This window comes from Siniperca chuatsi, linkage group LG5 (assembly GCF_020085105.1).
Source record: "Siniperca chuatsi isolate FFG_IHB_CAS linkage group LG5, ASM2008510v1, whole genome shotgun sequence".
Taxonomy (NCBI): Eukaryota; Metazoa; Chordata; class Actinopteri; order Centrarchiformes; family Sinipercidae; genus Siniperca; species Siniperca chuatsi.
The window spans coordinates 33,242,865-33,259,793 of record NC_058046.1 but is presented as its reverse complement, the minus strand read 5'-3'; the positions used below and the strand labels follow the sequence as shown (position 1 = coordinate 33,259,793).

The following is a 16,929-nucleotide window of genomic DNA, read 5'->3' as shown; positions in this document are numbered from 1 at the left end:
TCAAACAAACACTTCTAACCTCTGACCATACATTCCCATGTAGAAAGGGCAGACTTATTTAGCACCTTAACACACCTCACCCTTCCCTGGATTCTTAATCGTGCAGTTAGGTCCTGGTTTACTTCACAGGAACAAAGATTCATTGTTCACTCAGAAGTACTCCTGGTCCATCAAGGTACGAGGTGTCGTCACCACAGAAACTGGGCAGGGCTGATGACAGCAGACAGCAGTCTGTATTTGGACACATTCTGAGAGGCCCTTGATTGGGCCTAACCAGTGTGAAGGTTTAGCTATGTGCACTCCAAGAACACACTCTTTATACTGCCAAATGTTATAATCTCATAAGTCATCCCCATTAAAAAATATGTACAACCAGCTTGTACTTTTAAGTTTGACAAAACATTATGTATACTTAAAAAAACAGAATGACTATGCTTTTCATTACCTTTTCACAGTTTGGAGGCTCATACTATAGTTCCTTAGTAGTTCTCCCTTCGTCAACCTACCTACTGTCAGATTCCTCGAAGGACACAAAGGGCATCTCTGCTTGAAACACCTACAGAGTTTACTTATGCTTTCTATCTCTTCAGAGATGTGGCTCACAATTTCCCACCCACCGGCAGGAAATGGACAATTACATGGCCATCTTGGTACGACCAAGATGGCGGCACGTGTACATCGCGAGGCTCAGTGTCTCTCCAGTTTTTGCATTTATGCAGTGTTTTTCTTGCTCATCTCGGGTCTGTTCATGCAGAACAGCTGTGCCTTAATATCATACACTCATGAGCCCTTGGATATTGGTTTGCGCCTAACCCAATCTTCGACTCATCCCTGAGATCGCCAGAACACCCGATGCTACGCACCCTACACGGCCAGGCGGAAGTGCTTGCAGGTGGCGTGCACAAAGTGGTAAACAAAGGCGGGGGAAGCACGGAGGGCTAAGAGCTAAGCTAAAGATAACACCATACCGGCTCTCTTTACCCAGCATTTTCCTCGCAAACGTACGATCATTGGTAAACAAAATGGACAAGATTCGACTCTGCATCATCAACAGCAGAAGACTTTTGAACTGCAATGTCATGATCTTCACTGAAACGTGGCTACACAGTGGCACACTGGACAATGCTATTGAGCTAGCTGGACGCCACACACACTGGGCAGATAGGATGGCAGATGAATCCAGTAAGACCAGAGGCAGAGGATTGTGCATTTACTTTAACAAAGCTTGCACAAACTGTTATTGTTAGGAGACACTGCTAACCTAGAGTTTCTCATGGTTAAATGTAGACCGTTTTATCTGCCACAGGAGTTCACTTCCACCATTATAACGGCAGCTTATATTCCTCCGGATGCTGATGCCAAGCTTGCTATGAGCAAACTTCATGCAGCCATCAGTAAACAACAGAATGCTCACCCGGAAGGCTGCATTTATTGTTGCGGGAGATTTTAATCACTCAACAAGATGCAGTGCCTCAACAAGGCAGTGCTCCCCAAATTTCACCAGCATGTTTTCTGTCACACCAGAGGAAACAAAACTTTGGACCATGTCTACACAAACAGGGCTGAGGCTTACGCCGTGACCCCCCTCCCCCGCCTGGGTCAATCTGATCACCTTTCTTTGTTCCTCACCCGCAAGTATTCACCTCTCATCATTCGTGTGAAGCCATCAGTGAGGACCATCAAAGTATGGCCTGCGGGGACTCCACACTCCAGGACAGGTTTCAACACACAGACTGGAGTATATTTGCCTGTCAGGCCACCTGTGGCTCTCATATGGACATAGACAGCTACACCTCCTCTGTATTGGACTACATCAACATCACCATAGACAGCGTTACAACTCAGAAGCAGATCACCACATACCCAAATCAGAAGCCATGAATGAACAAGGACATGCGCCTCCGGTTGAAGGCATGCAACACTGCCTTCAGATCAGGTGACGCACAGGCCTACAGCACTTCCAGGGCAAATCTGAAAGGGGGCATCAAAAAGGCCAAGCACTGCTACAAGCTAAAGTTAGAGGAGGACTTTTTCAACTCCGACCCTCGATGCATGTGGCAGGGCATTCACGCCATCAGCAACTACAAACCCAGACACTTCACCCCCGTAGCCACAGATGTCTCCTTCCTGAACGAGCTTAACGACTTTTATGCTCGCTTCGAGAGAGACAATAGGGAAACTGCCACCAAGCTCACACCCTCAGCTGACCACCCAACCATCACACTCGCTTCCACAGATGTTTACACTGCACTGAGCCGGATCAACACACGCAAGGCTGCTGGACCAGACGGCATCCCTGGTCGTGTACTCAAGGCATGTGCAGAGCAGCTCGCTGGGGTCTTTATGAATATTTTCAACCTGTCCCTCACCCAAGCAGCTGTGCCAGCATGCTTTAAATCCACCTCCATTGTGCCAGTGCCGAAACACTCTAGTCCAACGTGCCTGAACAACTACCGCTCGGTAGCACTCACACCCAATGTTATGAAGTGCTTTGAGCGGCTGGTCCTGGCACACCTAAAGGACTTCCTCCCATCCACACTGGACCCATACTAGTTTGCTTACCGCTGCAATAGGAGCACAGAGGATGCAGTCTCCATGGCACTGCACTCTGTACTCACACACTTGGACAATAAGAACACTTATGCACAAATGCTGTTTGTTGACTTCAGCTCTGCATTCAACACTGTCATCCCTTCCAAGTTAATCACCAAACTTGGAAACCTGGGCATTAACACCTCCATTTGCAATTGGATTATGGACTTTCTGACAAACAGACCTCAGCTTGTTAGGTCAGGCCACAACTGCTCCACCACCATCACACTCAACACTGGCGTACCACAGGGCTGTGTGCTGACCCCTTCCTCTACTTCCTCTTCAAACTCGACTGCAGGCCTGCGCATTAGACTGCCTACAGAGAGGAGATCCAGCACTTGGCCACGTGGTGCACAGACAATAACTTGCACCTTAACACCTCCAAGAGAAAGGAGCTCATCGTGGACTACAGGAAGGAGAGAGGAGGCACACATGCCCTCATCCACATTAACGGGATGGCTGTTGAGCTTGTCTCCAGCTTCAAGTTCCTGGGGACCCATATTTCGGAGAACCTGTCCTGGACCACCAACACCTCCTGCCTGGTCAAGAAGGCTCACCAGCACCTCTTCTTCCTGAGGGCACTGAAGAAGAACCAACTGTCCTCAGCTGTCCTGGTGAACTTCTATCGCTGCACAGTAGAGAGCATCCTAACCAACTGTGTCACAGTCTGGTATGGGAATTGCTCTGCTGCAGAGCGCAAGGCACTGGAGCGGGTGGTGAAAACTGCCCAGCGCATCACAGGGACTCCACTTCCAGCCATTGAGGACATCCAGAGGAAACACTGTCTGCGTCGAGCCCGCAGCATTCTTAAGGATTCCTCTCACCCCGCCCAGAGACTGTTTTCTCCCCTGCCTTCTGGCAGGCGCCTCAGGTGCCCCCGGACAAGGACCAGCAGACTGAGAGACAGCTTTTTTCCCAGAGCTGTCTTCCTACTGAACTCACCCCCCGCTGATTCCACTGTCCCCTCATATACCTTAACTTAAATGCTGCTATATTGATATTGTTTTTGCTACCACATGTTCATTTGCATGGACTACTGGACTATTTATTTATACATATACTGCATAAGTTGTACTCCTATACTGCATCATTTGCACTCCAGTACTATGTACTGAATACTGCAACTCATCTACTGCACTGTTAACTATTTCCATAAATTGCACTACTTTATATTCATTGCACTACTGTTCTGCACAGTCCAATTCATTATTGTACATATCCATCAGTATACTTCTGTTTATAGTATTGCCATCTGTATATAATGTCCATAGTACCACTTGTAACATATTTTCATAATACAGCTCTATTCTGCATTTATGCACACACTTTAAATCCTGCATTTGCTTATTGCATTTCTGGTTAGACCTAAACTGCATTTTGTTGCCTTGTACTTGTACATGTGTAAAGACAATAAAGTTGAATCTAATCTAATCTAATCATCCTTAATATGGCCCTCCATTTTGGAGGCAATGGTTTCTACTATATTACATCCACTCTGCCTTCAAAGCCGCAGCCCATCTTCAGCAGGCCAATGAGGACACATGCACACTTGACAATTAAACTACTGCCGCATCCTCGCCACCTGTGCAGCCTTACCATGCTCCACATGTGGTGCCCCTTCTCACCCAGCATCTTTCTTCCTCCACTCTCTTCGAAATCTACACCATAATAACCGCAGCTATTCCGTGGGGCCACAAATGGTCCTGCAAAGCCCATTCTCGTATACTTCGACAACCTCGCAGACGTAGAATCATAATCATAATCAACAAGTTCGCTCTAACGTCCCATCTATCATACGTCCATGCATGGCTAACATGGCACTACATTAACACACCTATATTTTCTCTGTGCAGCTCATGTTCCTGATTCCAATGCCATCGCCGACTCTTTCCTGTTTCCCATTTCAGAAGTTCAGAAACTCGGCCTTTCCGGGGGATATCTTCAACAGCATATCACCCTCAACCGTCTCGTCTTACTTGGAAGCTTGGAAGAGTTTCTGCTACCTTCACGACAGTATAACATAACCACCCATCCTTCGATCTCGTAATCATGACCCATTTTGTTACCCAAACCCATTTTGTAATGGTCATCAAAACACGTACTATCAAAGTTTACCCTAGCGGCTTTAGCATCTATAAAATCCTAACCAGCAGCCCAGCAGCCCAGGTCTGAGTTTTCCAATCACTGCTGAATCCTTTCAAGACACTTGCAAACTTCTTGCAATTCCGGAAATCCCAGCATAACTATGACAAACTATGATTCTCTCTGAGTCCAGAAAAGTTATTCTGGTTCCACCAGCACTTTCACCATGTACTCTCCTTGTCCAACATTTCTCCTGTCCAGAACTCTGGTGTTCACTCCTTCAGAATCGTAGCTGCCACCTCGGCTCCCACAACCAGAGCACTTAATACAAATCATGGACCGTTGGTCCTCTCAAGCATATCACTGCTACATTCATTCAGATCTCAAAGATCTCAGACCCACTCAGTTACTTGTCTCAAGTAACGAAGGCTTTTGGGGGTCCGTCGTGCCTGGGTGCTACAGCAGATTCCCCACAAAGGAGGTCACTAAAGTTAATGTTGAGTCGGTGTGTACATATGCAAAGACAGTGTTGGACTCCATAGTTTTCTCTGGGCCCCTGCCAAATCTGACCAGTGATGACATGTTTAGCCGCATGTCTTCATTCCGCCGCTGGCTGTCGAGGTGGTGTCCAGCAAACGATGTGGGCTTTGTAGATAATTGGCAGACTGATTAGGAGAGACGGCATTCATCCCACTTTGGATGGAGCAGCTCTCATATCCAGAAATCTGGCCGAGTTTATTAGTGGACCTAAACCATGACAACTCAGAGTTGAGACCAGGAAGCAGAGTTGCAGTCCTACACACTTCTCTGCGCTTCCAGAGCAGTTACCCACCCAAAACTCCTTAGTGATGGTGTCAGCCCCCCGACCACTTAAATTAATAAAACCAAAAGTTAACAGAAGAGAAGTTATACATAAAAATCTAAACAAAAATGCTGAAATAGCACAACAAAACAGGAGAATTAAATGTGGACTCTTAAACATCAGATCTCTGTCATCTAAAGCTGCACTAGTGAACGATTTAATATCAGAGTATCATATTGACTTATTTTGTCTTACTGAAACCTGGCTGGGTCATGAAGAATATGTAGCCTAAATGAATCCACTCCACCCAGTCATATTAATACTCATATTTTTCGAGGCACTGGCCGAGGAGGTGGAGTTGTAGCCATATTCGACTCAAGCCTATTAATCAGCCCTAAACCTAAACAAATGATCAGGATTTATCCTTTAACTCCCACATGAAACAAACTTCAAGGACTGCCTTCTTTCACAAATTCAATAGAATTTAAAATCCTTCTCCTCACCTACAAAGCTCTTAATTGTCAGGTACCATCGTATCTTAAAAGATTTCATAATACCTTATTACCCGACTAGAACACTGCACTCCCAGGATGCAGAGTTACTTGTGGGTCCTAGACTCTCCAAAAGTAGAATAGGAGCCAGAGCCTTCAGTTATCAAGCTCCTCTCCTCTGGAATTAGGTCCCAGTTTGGGTTCGGGAGGCAGACACCATCTCCATATTTAAGAGTAGGCTTAAGACTTTCCTCTTTGATAAAGCTTAAAGTTAGGGCTGGCTTGGGTGAGTCCTGAACCATCCCTTAGTTATGCTGCTATAGGCCTAGACTGCCAGGAGACTTCCCATGTCTTTCCTCTCTCCTCCTCTCCGTCTCCATCTGTATGCATTTTTATCCCATTAATGCATGTTACTAACTCGACATCTTCTCTCTCCCATAGTTCTGTGCTTTCTCGTTTCTCTCCTCTCTCCTTCTGTCACTTTCAGCAGGTATGAGCTGCAGAGATTGGATCTGTGGTTGTGGGCCACCTGCTGCCCCTGTGTTCCTGCTCGAAAACTGTTACTACAGTTTTTGTTATTGGCTCTGTTACTAATACTGACATTATATTTCCTACAGCTGTCATTCCTGTTATTATTAATTTCTTAATGTTAACACTACAGTTACATTTCTACTATTTTAAAAATTCTAGGTGGTGTCTGCATTGGCACTGGTAGTGTGGTAGAACCTGGTAGATATGCAGTGGAGACTGATGATTGATTGAAGTCAGGTGTGCCGGTGATCAGCAGCAGGCAGGAGACCAGGAAGCCAGACCAAAACGCACATACACACACACACACACACAGCAACGAACAGGGGACAGCCACGAAACACGACGAGAGGCAGGCACACTGAAGCACACAGGGATCGGGGGGCACAGGGGCTAACTATGACACTCTCTCTCTAAACCTCTCTCTCTCTCTCTCTCTCTCAAAACCTATCACAGCAGCGGCGGATGGTCGCCCATTATTGAGTCTGGTTCTGTCTAAGGTTTCTGCCTCTTAAAGGAAATTTATCTTGTCACTGTCACCAAATGCTTGCTCATGGTGGGATTTGTTGGGTCTCTGTAAATAATATTATAAAGAGTACGGTCAAGACCTGCTCTATAGAAAAGGGGCAATGAGATATGTTACTTCTGTTATGAATTGATGCTATATAAATAAAATGTAATTTAATTGAATATACCAAACTGCTACCCAAATGCTGTAGAATAATGAAAAATAGCTTGACCTCTTTTTATTTCTTCTTTACTTCATTTACTTAAGTAATTGCTGTACTTCAAACCTGAAACATTTGCCTACCCCACCTTGAGAGGCCTAAAAAGGGCACGCTTATTTTAGGGACACTTGAAAACCTGAAAAACTCAAAAGTTTGATTAATTTAGAAACAAACTAGAACACAGCTGAGTCAACATTTGGAGACTATCTTCCCAAGAAAAAAACACAGCATCATTAATGTCAGCAAATGCTCCAATACAATAAACACCTCTAGTGGTCATAGTAATTATGACTGCTGTCTGTCAGAAGCAAAGGGGGAAGTAGTGTGACGTTGATCCAGAGCAAAGTCAGGAGGTTAGGGTGGATGGATGGGTCAACAACACATCAGACAGACATCGGAGACCGCTGTCACTTCCCTGTTTCGGCGAAATGGTGGCGGATGGCCGCCCACCGTGGGTCTGGCTCTGTCCAAGGTTTCTGCCTGTTTAAAGGAAGTTTTTTTCTTGCCACTGTCACCAAATGCTTGCTCATGGTGGGATTTGTTGGGTCTCTGTAATTAATATTATAAAGAGTACGGTCTAGACCTGCTCTATAGGAAAAACGCAATGAAATAACTTCTGTTATGAATTGGCGCTATATAAGTAAAATTGAATATTTTCCTATTGTCATTCAACGTTTGTTTGTTTTAACCATGGCCACGATCGTTCCCTAACCCTAAGTACTGAGGTCACGGGAAACCCGTTGCTGTGAATTTTGAAAGAGAGACAGCTAATGCTAGCTAGACCCCCTCCTTTGTATAATGTGTGACAAACACAATACTAAGTGTGCAGGAGCTGCCGATGACTCGGTAGGTGCTGAAATAACATGAACAAAAAGTCTAGTGTCTAGTGGGAATCAGTGCTAATGGTAGCAAGCTAGTAGTCATCTGGACACTGTTTTCAGAATCAAGACGTTTCGGCTCCCATCCGGAAGTCATTCCCAATTGCGAATGACTTCCGGATGGGAGCCAAACGTCTTGATTCTGAAAACAGTGTCCAGATGACTGCGACTGAAACCTTTTCTACGATAGAACACTCCTGGACGAATGAGGGACTACACCGTCTTATTTTGAAGGTAGCAAGCTAGGTTAACTAAATTCCACTTTCAGCTTGTTAGCTTCCACTTTCTGAGTAAAATACAACAGCACAATGGCTCCTCCCAAAATGTTTTATGTTGTAAGGAACAGATGTTATATAAGACGGTGCATAGCTAACACTATGTGGCCTTGCTGGATAGATAAAGGATAAAAATGTATTGTATCAACGTTCATAGACTATACAGGGCTATGATGTGCTCCAGTCTGTAGCGCACTAGTAGTGGAAGTTGACAGTGCATCACCTGGCATCACTGGCCCTCAAATGTCAGTCAACGGCTGCCATGGGAAATGCCCACCCAGATGGTTTTGAAGCTTGGATCGTTTTGTCAGACTAGCCAGTGAGTGAGCTAGGAGAACTGGAAAAGCAAGAGGTGGGAGCTGTAACATGCTGAAGGTGGTGCCTGAGACCTGAGATGAAGCTAGTTTATTTAGCCACTTTTGGGGGGAAATATGAATATTTGAAACACACTGAACATAGAGATATAGACCAGATTGCTGTAGAGGTTTGAGAAGTTTATTTAGTTCTTTAGACTTTTTCACAGTAAACACTCGTCACTGCTGACAAGGAAAATGGCAGATTGGACAGATTGTGAAGGAACATAGATACGATATCCTGTTGGATATCTGTTTGACCATACTGTTGAAAGCAATCAGCTGGCCAACTGGCTTAAGGCCACTGGCCAATAATTTCATCTTTGCATAATCTTGGAAACAGTGAGTCATAATGTAATTACTTCAAGTGGGGAAGGTTGCTCTTGATGTCTTGCATTTTTAAAGCCAAAAAATCACTACAGAACAAGGGCTAGCCAAAACGTTTGCTGAAAGGGAATCATAAATTCACAGACTTGGAAGATGACACGGCACCTATTTTGGGAAAGAGATCTTAATGAGCCAGGAGAAAAGAAAAAAAAACAGCTCAGCTTGGACCCTGTTCAAAATACCAGACCACAGAGAAAGAATGATGCTTATTGTTCATTGTATACCTGCAGATAGACAGACACGTTGGAGGGGGCAGAGGTTTCGTATTCAAATTTCACCTGTCCTCTACAACCCCTCTGCACTGTAGAGCAGCCATGAATTGAGTTTATTGTGAGGAGCAGGTCAATATAGAAGAGGAGGACCAACAGTGAGGCCACTGGGGACTAGCCACTCCTTGTCCACTCCAATGATACCTAATGTGAAAAAAGAAGACATTTGATCTGCCACCCGCGAGCCCTGTCCTGCTTACAACTACCACGAACACTTCTCTGATAATGAAGCATTAAGAAGGTCCATCAAGTAGCACTGTGGTAGCTACTGGTATTTGTGGTGATACTTTCATTACAGAACTGGGAACATTAGAAAATATGTCCATTATCAGTTGTTGCTGTTGAAAACCAGTTGACAAACAATCTCAGCATAAGGTCCATTAGTAGCTGTACTGGAGCATTTGATCATATCACACAATCTTACTCAGCAGATGGAGTTTGCCTAGTTGTCATGTAATTATAGATGATCACATTTTTATTTTCTTGAGCACTTTAAGGGCTTCTCATCCATGTTCAGTTGAAAAGCTGTTTCCTAAACAGGCAGACACCTTGTGGGGGTGAGTTAAGGGAGTACTCCAGTACTTCCATGATGCAACTTGATTGTGTATTTTCATTAGACCATCAACAGCCATATTTTTCAAACTCCATGACTCCGGTTTGTAACACAGGCTTTCTGTTATAGATTTTTGGTTTCGAAGCCCAAACTGAGCAGGTTTTTGTTGTCAGACATGACAAAGCTCCTCCAGAGCCACAGAAAACATTACAACTGATTTCACAGGCTGAGTAGCACTCCTCATGAATAGTAAACTGATCTTCATGTGTAAAAATTGGTTGAGTTTAACTGTCTCAGCTACCTGGGACCCCATTTACATTTACAAGGATACAAGGCTGGAGCCTGGAGGGCATACTGCACAATCTGAAACTTGAACAAGACAATGTACTATCATACCACATCAAGGCACATCGCCAGTCAGTGATTTACCCAATATTTTAGCATGATTAAATAAAAAAAAAAAATTAAAAAAAAAAAACTGAATTTAATTGAATTAAATATTAAGTACATGTACCCAGGATTCCATGGAAAACAGTACTGATACTGAGTGGGTTATCCTGTTGAAATAAAGTAAAAATTGAATTGAAGTTCCTGAAATATATTACCTGTGTGAACAATGGGTCAAATGACTGAATGTGTAATATAAAAGGTCAGTCATAGTGAGGAACCCACAGGGAATTATCACCAACTTTGCAGTTCAGCTTAGCTCAGAGCGCTTTAGCCTCTTTCAGCTCGTTGTTTTGTTTTTACATCCCACAACTTCACTGTTTTGGTTCAGTCTCACCACTCTCAATAGCACATGCGAAAATTGACGGAAGTAGTTGTTTGAAAAAGACAGCTCGAGAGAAGTTGAAACACCCCCTGCTTTGTCACCTCTACACACCTGACCAATTGCTGCGTAAAGTGGGCATGCTTGTTGGTTCCGTAAAGATATATGAATTGTTGGAAGGAGCCCCCCAAATTCCGATATCGGAAAGTTCTGGGGGAGGGTGTTTCAGACACTGTTTGACAATCTGAAAAGCCTTCCGTCTGAAGCATACTGACCACTACAGTTTTAGAACAGGTTAACTTAAACTAGGTACTGTCAGGTCACCATAACATCTGGCTCACATGGGCAATTCAAACAAAGTCTCACAATGCCCCACACCTCGATCAAAGCGTGCTCCTTCTAGAAGTCTCAGGTCCACCTAGTCCACTGGATCTCCCAACAGAAGAGGTGGTGCAGTTGTCAAGGCTGAAACCTTGAGGGATATAAGGTAGGATTCAGTGCTGGGCTTGGAAATGGTGAAGGATCATGTCACCAACAATGACATGATGCTTCACCAGGGTAACAGCCTCCAGGAGACCAGAAGGTCAGTGGCACTGGACCTACACAGATGCACCTGGAAGAAGCACTTGGACAAATTGCCACATATGTCACTGTCAGCGGAGAGACCCTATGGTTTCATCCATCCTCAGCTAGAACAGCAGCTGGGCTGAGAGAAAGAGAGTCTGGAATTGCTGTTGATGGTCCTCCTGGTGTGTAGCCCCAGGCAGGAAGTTATGACAAGTTATTTTGACATGATATAAATCTGCGGCTAAAAATACTTATTGGAAAATGGATGTTGTTATTCTACAACCAAGATAAATGTGCCTAATACCACCACAAAATCTGATGCTAGCACCAATATCTGATATCTAAATGGCATCATAATAAAGTCAGCTAAGGAGTTAGCCATTTGACACAGTTTCCATTATGTCCTTTAAAGTCTTCCTGTGCAAGATAACTGCCAGTCAGACAGAAACGTGAGCTTCTGCTATACAACCACCACCTGCTGCTGCTACTATACAGCAGCACCTCATCCTTTGTGTTGTATTACCTTTGTATATAAAACGACCCGATCAGCCTGTCTGAGCACTGGCTAATCAACACACTCTGACTTGAATTCAGTAAATAAAAAGGGCTGCAATAGATACAAAAGTCTACAAAAGTCTTACAAAATTGGGATAGCAGGAACTTGGAAAATCTCGAGGGAGCCATTCACCTGGCAGAGAATTTGAGCACTATACTTCTAAAGCGGCCTCTAGAATCATGTTCTCCATCTCTGTAATTGTATTGAAGATCAACAAAGGCCACTCTGTCCTCTTCTCCAACTTTTGTGCTTGAATTTCTTAAGACCTCTACAAGCTTGTTAAAACAGCAGTCTGGCCAGGTGAGATGCAGGAGCTTTTCAAGGCCAGTGTTCTTCCTCTCTGGTATATTCTGACAGACTGAGGAATAGGAGTCAGTGCTTAAGCACCCTGAGCTATGGTGGCTCGAAAGCTCCCACCCCTTACACTCACTTGATATACTTTATATCAGTCCTGTTAAGTCATCAGTATTTGGAGCCAAGTCTGGAGCCAGCCAGAGAGGGAATTAAGAACTGATGCAGTTAGAACCACAGAAAAACAGCATGGCTTACATCTACATACTGTAGCTAAGCAGAGCCCATTAAACTAGTCCCATTAAATCAGAATACTCAGTTGAAGGGAGCCTGTGGAGTTTTCATTGTAAACAACCAGCAAATTGCACTCTGTGTATCCTTAAGCCTAAACAACATGTTGAATACATTTCCTACCTCATAAAACCTTTGCAAAGCCTGTTTAATGTTTGTGGATAAAAATCCTCTATCACAGTACATGTAAATATGAAAATGGTGATATACACTCAGTTGGCAGTTTATTAGGTCCACCCAGCTAAAACTAATGCATTCTAATCCAACAGTCCTGCCATAAATCCTCCTTCGGGAAGGCTCTAATGTTCAGTTTGTGTTGAAACTGTTTTAGAGACCTGTTGATTCAACTGTAGGATCATATATAATATCATTTTGGAGGATGGAGCTTGTGCTGCTGTTGAACTGTATTGCGTTACACAGAGAGGTGTTTCTGTTATTTAGCCTACCCTCATTTACTGTATATAAATGGGGTGGACAAAATAATGGAAACACCTGTGTGGGAATTGACAAGACAGGAATGTCTGTTTTTGGCTAATCCAGTAAATTAAATACCTGAAAAATCAAAGTATTTCATTTTATTAATGCAAAATCACTGTCTGTCCAATACTGCTGTAAAGTAGTCCTGCTCATTAAAGACCTTATAGTAGGCTTCAAACGAAGTGCTTGTCGTGTAATGGCAGATGCTTGTGGGCTGTGTCGGAATTGGGGGTACTGTGTCTAACAATTTTTGTAACTTTCTCAAACAGACAATCCAACAAGCACGACCCCTTTTATCAGCGATTGGCCAGGTGTGTTGAGGTAAGAAAGCAGGTAGGGTTCTTCACACAACTACTCCCATCACTACAACCGAGTGCTACACCACGAACGCCTTCGAGTACAGGCTGTTTGTACGTTTCACTGCGTCTCGTGTGGCAATCGTGCGTCCTTGTGCGTGCGCTGTTAGAACATACCGAAGATTACAGGGACCTGCTCATTAAGACATTGCTCTAGAGCACCACTAGTGGTCAAATACTCCACAGTGTACCTTTAACTGAATGGGTAAGTCATTTATTATTATTTAATAAACCAGAGCTTGTTCAGAGATGTGACAGACTACAATAGATTATTGCTGACAGGCCAAACAACCAATAAGAAGCATCATAATTTTATTCAGGAATAAATAAATCATCAGAGATCACAAGCTTTCATATTAATCTAAATTTGTTCAAATCAATTGCTATCTTCATGACTAAAACAAAAAAACTTGATGGAGCATTGAATTTACAGAACACATGAGAACAACATAAGTCTTTGGCATTTCTGCTCTCAGTATAGGAGCAGTCTCTGGAACAACATGGACACTGTTTTTGGATGTGATATCAAGTGGCATTTGTTTTTAGGATGGTGTTTCCTGAAATAACCCATTGTTCTTTTAGACATAAGCACTTTTTCATTTCCTTCTGTTACTGATTAAACTCCCTGTGTGGTCAGTGAAAGTTACAGACTGACAATGATTAGAATTGATAAAATAATGCGAAAAGGCCATTTTTTGCTGAGTGCAGTATCCTACTGCGGCAGGATGGCATAATCTAGCAGAGTTGGAAAGAGAATTCAAATCCCTTAGCAATACCACACTGTAAAATAATTAATTAAAAGTAAAAGTCCAGCAATCAATATTTAGAAATATTAGGAAAATATACCTTTTCAACAAAAGTAAAAGAACTCATTTTGAAGAAGGATCCCCTTCAGTGTTAAATTACTGATACATTACTGATGAAATGTTTTAATGTTGCCTCTCCATATACTGTCAGGTAGTTTAAACTATAGCAGTGTACATTTTATGCTATCATGTGTTTGCTTGAGAAATCTTAATCTGCAAAATAATTAGAAGCCATCAGACAAATGTCATACACTAAGTTCAATATTTTCCAATGAAATAGGTAGTAGAATTGAACAAAATGAAAATACTCAAGTAAAGTGCCTGCATATCAAAATTATACTTAAGTACAGTAATCTACTAGATGTACTTTGTTACTTTCCATTTCTGTAATTTTGCACCTTTGCCTAATAACATGAAAATACTGGACCTACTCTCTCCTCTCCTTATCACATTCCCTTTTTCCTTCAGTATCATGTTTGCACGTATTGACGTTTTTCCAGCAGCTTTTCCTCCAAACACTTAATCAGGATCGGGTCCACTTTGGGGTCAAATTTGTTAGCAAACCAGTGGCCATAGTTGAGGAGCCAGCGAAGTTCAGCAGCTCCGTAGATGCAAACACTCCTCATGTGTGTACCCGTGCAGGCTGGGTAAAGATTTCCTTCTAAATAGTTCCATTTGACTAGTCTTGTCTTACTCCTCAGATCTGTAATGTCTGCTTCTGACCTGGGAATGTGTCCAGGCACTCCAGGGACCCTGACAAAGGTGGCCCAGAAGTGCTCATCTGGTGAGTATGTGTCAGCAGACCATGCCAGAAAGTCCTTTGCCACCTGGCTGCTGCTAATGTGATTCACAAAATCCCTTGACAGCACAAAATATGCACTCCCGATGAACATCTCGATGCCGTGAGGAGGATCATCTTTGGCCACTGTGGTTTTGACGGGAATGCGACGGTACTCATAAGGCACGTTTTTCAGCTCATGCTGGAAGCTGAAACGCTGTTTCTTGAGTTCACTGGGCCGGCTGGACTCCAGCATGTTACTGCCATTCAGCTGCTTCAGCTCCATTACCAGCTCATAGTTTGACTTAAGAGGAAAGTCCTGGCCACACAGGTTGATGACATACTTCCACTTGACCTCTGACCTTAGCAGGTCAGAGAGACAGTTTAGGTCGGCATTAAGCCTGCTGATGTGGGCATATTCCACAGACTCCAATTTTGAGGCAATGAACACATTTGGAGTGCACTGAGCCACATTTTGAATGGCCTTTATAAATGCTGGAGAGGACTTCTGATCATAGTGAATGCAATAGATGTTATGAGGTGCATAGATGGCATGAAGAATACGCTCCACCATGGGTGCATTCTTATGCACCACCAGGGAGTAAGCCAGTGGGAAGCTCCGCTCTGGAGCCGACACTGGAACCTCATTGTAACCCCTTGTTTTGATAAATATTTGACAGTCTGAGGTCAAACTCACAGTGCTATCATCATCCACGTCAACAATGACTTTCCGTTTTATCTCAAAAGCTTTGCCTATCTCCACAGGGTCAAGCTCGTAGATGGCAGTGCAGTTGACATCATACCTGTGGTTGTGGATTCCGGACGAGCTGACAGTGACTCCATAGGGCTCAATGTAGACGCTGTCCCTCACCGTCACTTTAATGTGGACCAGCTTGAGCAGACAGACCACCAGCAGAGACAGAGAAAACAGGAAGCACCTGTGTCTCAATCTATGTATGTAGTGGGCACATCTTATTTTCATTCTGGGAACAAAGGGATAAAAAAAGACACCCGGCTGTGTTATGCAGTAACTACTGTAGGTACAGTAGGCGTGAGAAGTTAAATATAATAAATATCATATCATAAAGTTTTTAAATATCATTTAAAATAAGTGACGGAATAACTTGAATTATCATTATTGTATTACTGTAATACACTTATAGTTATCGTTAGATTAATGGAAGAGTTTGAGCACAGTTTACTGGAAGGTAGGCCAAGTCAATCATTTAGATTCACAGACAGTCTCTCTTCTCCTCAAGCACTTTACTTCCTATTTCTTTGTTTTTGTTTCTTCATGTGTTTGTCTTCCTGATTGTGTTTAGGAAGCAAGTCAAATAAATAAAATGACCTGTTTCTGGTCGAAATTACCTTGCTCTCAAAGTTGTCTTTGAGCAGTCCTCATGCCATGCGAGCTTCTCCCACAGGTCCACATAAGAACCTGGATATGATGCGAAACATTTCTTGTGTAAGATTAAAAACAACACACACAAAGCAAAGAGAAGAAACAGCAATACCATAACAAATTCGATGCAACTGGGAAAGCTGCTTTCCATCTCAGTCGGAAAGAAACCCCTCGGTGGGTTTACCGGCAGCCCCCCTTCAGCGGGGAGTCACGGGCCGAGGCACGGCGCGGTGCCCCGTCTATCCCGGGATACTTTCTGCACAGTAAGCGGCAGCCCGCTCCTGCAACCGCACATAGGAAGGAGAGGGGGAAGAAGAGGGGGAAGGAGAGGGAGCAGCAGACTTACCCGGCGGTCCGTTATGTCCGAGGCTCCATCGCGGACTGGAGCGACTGTTCAGAGAGGAGTGGCCGGGGGGAGAGTCCCGGAGGTAGTCCGCCCACTGCCGATACATTTACGACCCGCTCGCTAATGATTAAGCACAGCCAAGCTTAGACAAAGCTGGTCATATCTTCAACACAGCTACTCATCAGTGCGTCCATGTGCAGCCTTGTCTGCGTACAGTTTGCAGCTGACACCAGACCCCTTTGGAAACGGAATGGAACTGTTCAAAAGATCCCATTTTACCGTGCAAACACTGCAGGTCCCTGAGCAACGCTCACACACACCTTTAAGAAAAGAGTGTTTAGGGATGTAGTTT

At 43.8% G+C, this 16,929-nt stretch overlaps 1 protein-coding gene across 2 annotated transcripts; it reads right to left on the bottom strand.

Annotated features, from left to right (window-relative positions):
- Positions 1–13,540: 13,540 nt before the first annotated feature.
- On the bottom strand, positions 13,541–16,820 carry LOC122876505 (beta-1,3-galactosyl-O-glycosyl-glycoprotein beta-1,6-N-acetylglucosaminyltransferase 4-like). 2 transcript variants are annotated; one of them, XM_044196952.1, is made up of 3 exons: positions 16,578–16,820; positions 16,198–16,267; positions 13,541–15,812 (listed from the first exon to the last, which is right to left on the bottom strand). In XM_044196952.1, the coding sequence occupies exons 1-3, from the start codon at positions 16,681–16,683 to the stop codon at positions 14,522–14,524; spliced, it is 1,467 nt and encodes a 488-aa protein (XP_044052887.1). In that variant the 5' UTR covers positions 16,684–16,820; the 3' UTR covers positions 13,541–14,521. The 2 variants fall into 2 exon arrangements, with proteins under 2 accessions (XP_044052887.1, XP_044052888.1); XM_044196953.1 differs by lacking the exon at positions 16,578–16,820 and adding an exon at positions 16,344–16,571.
- Positions 16,821–16,929: the final 109 nt, after the last annotated feature.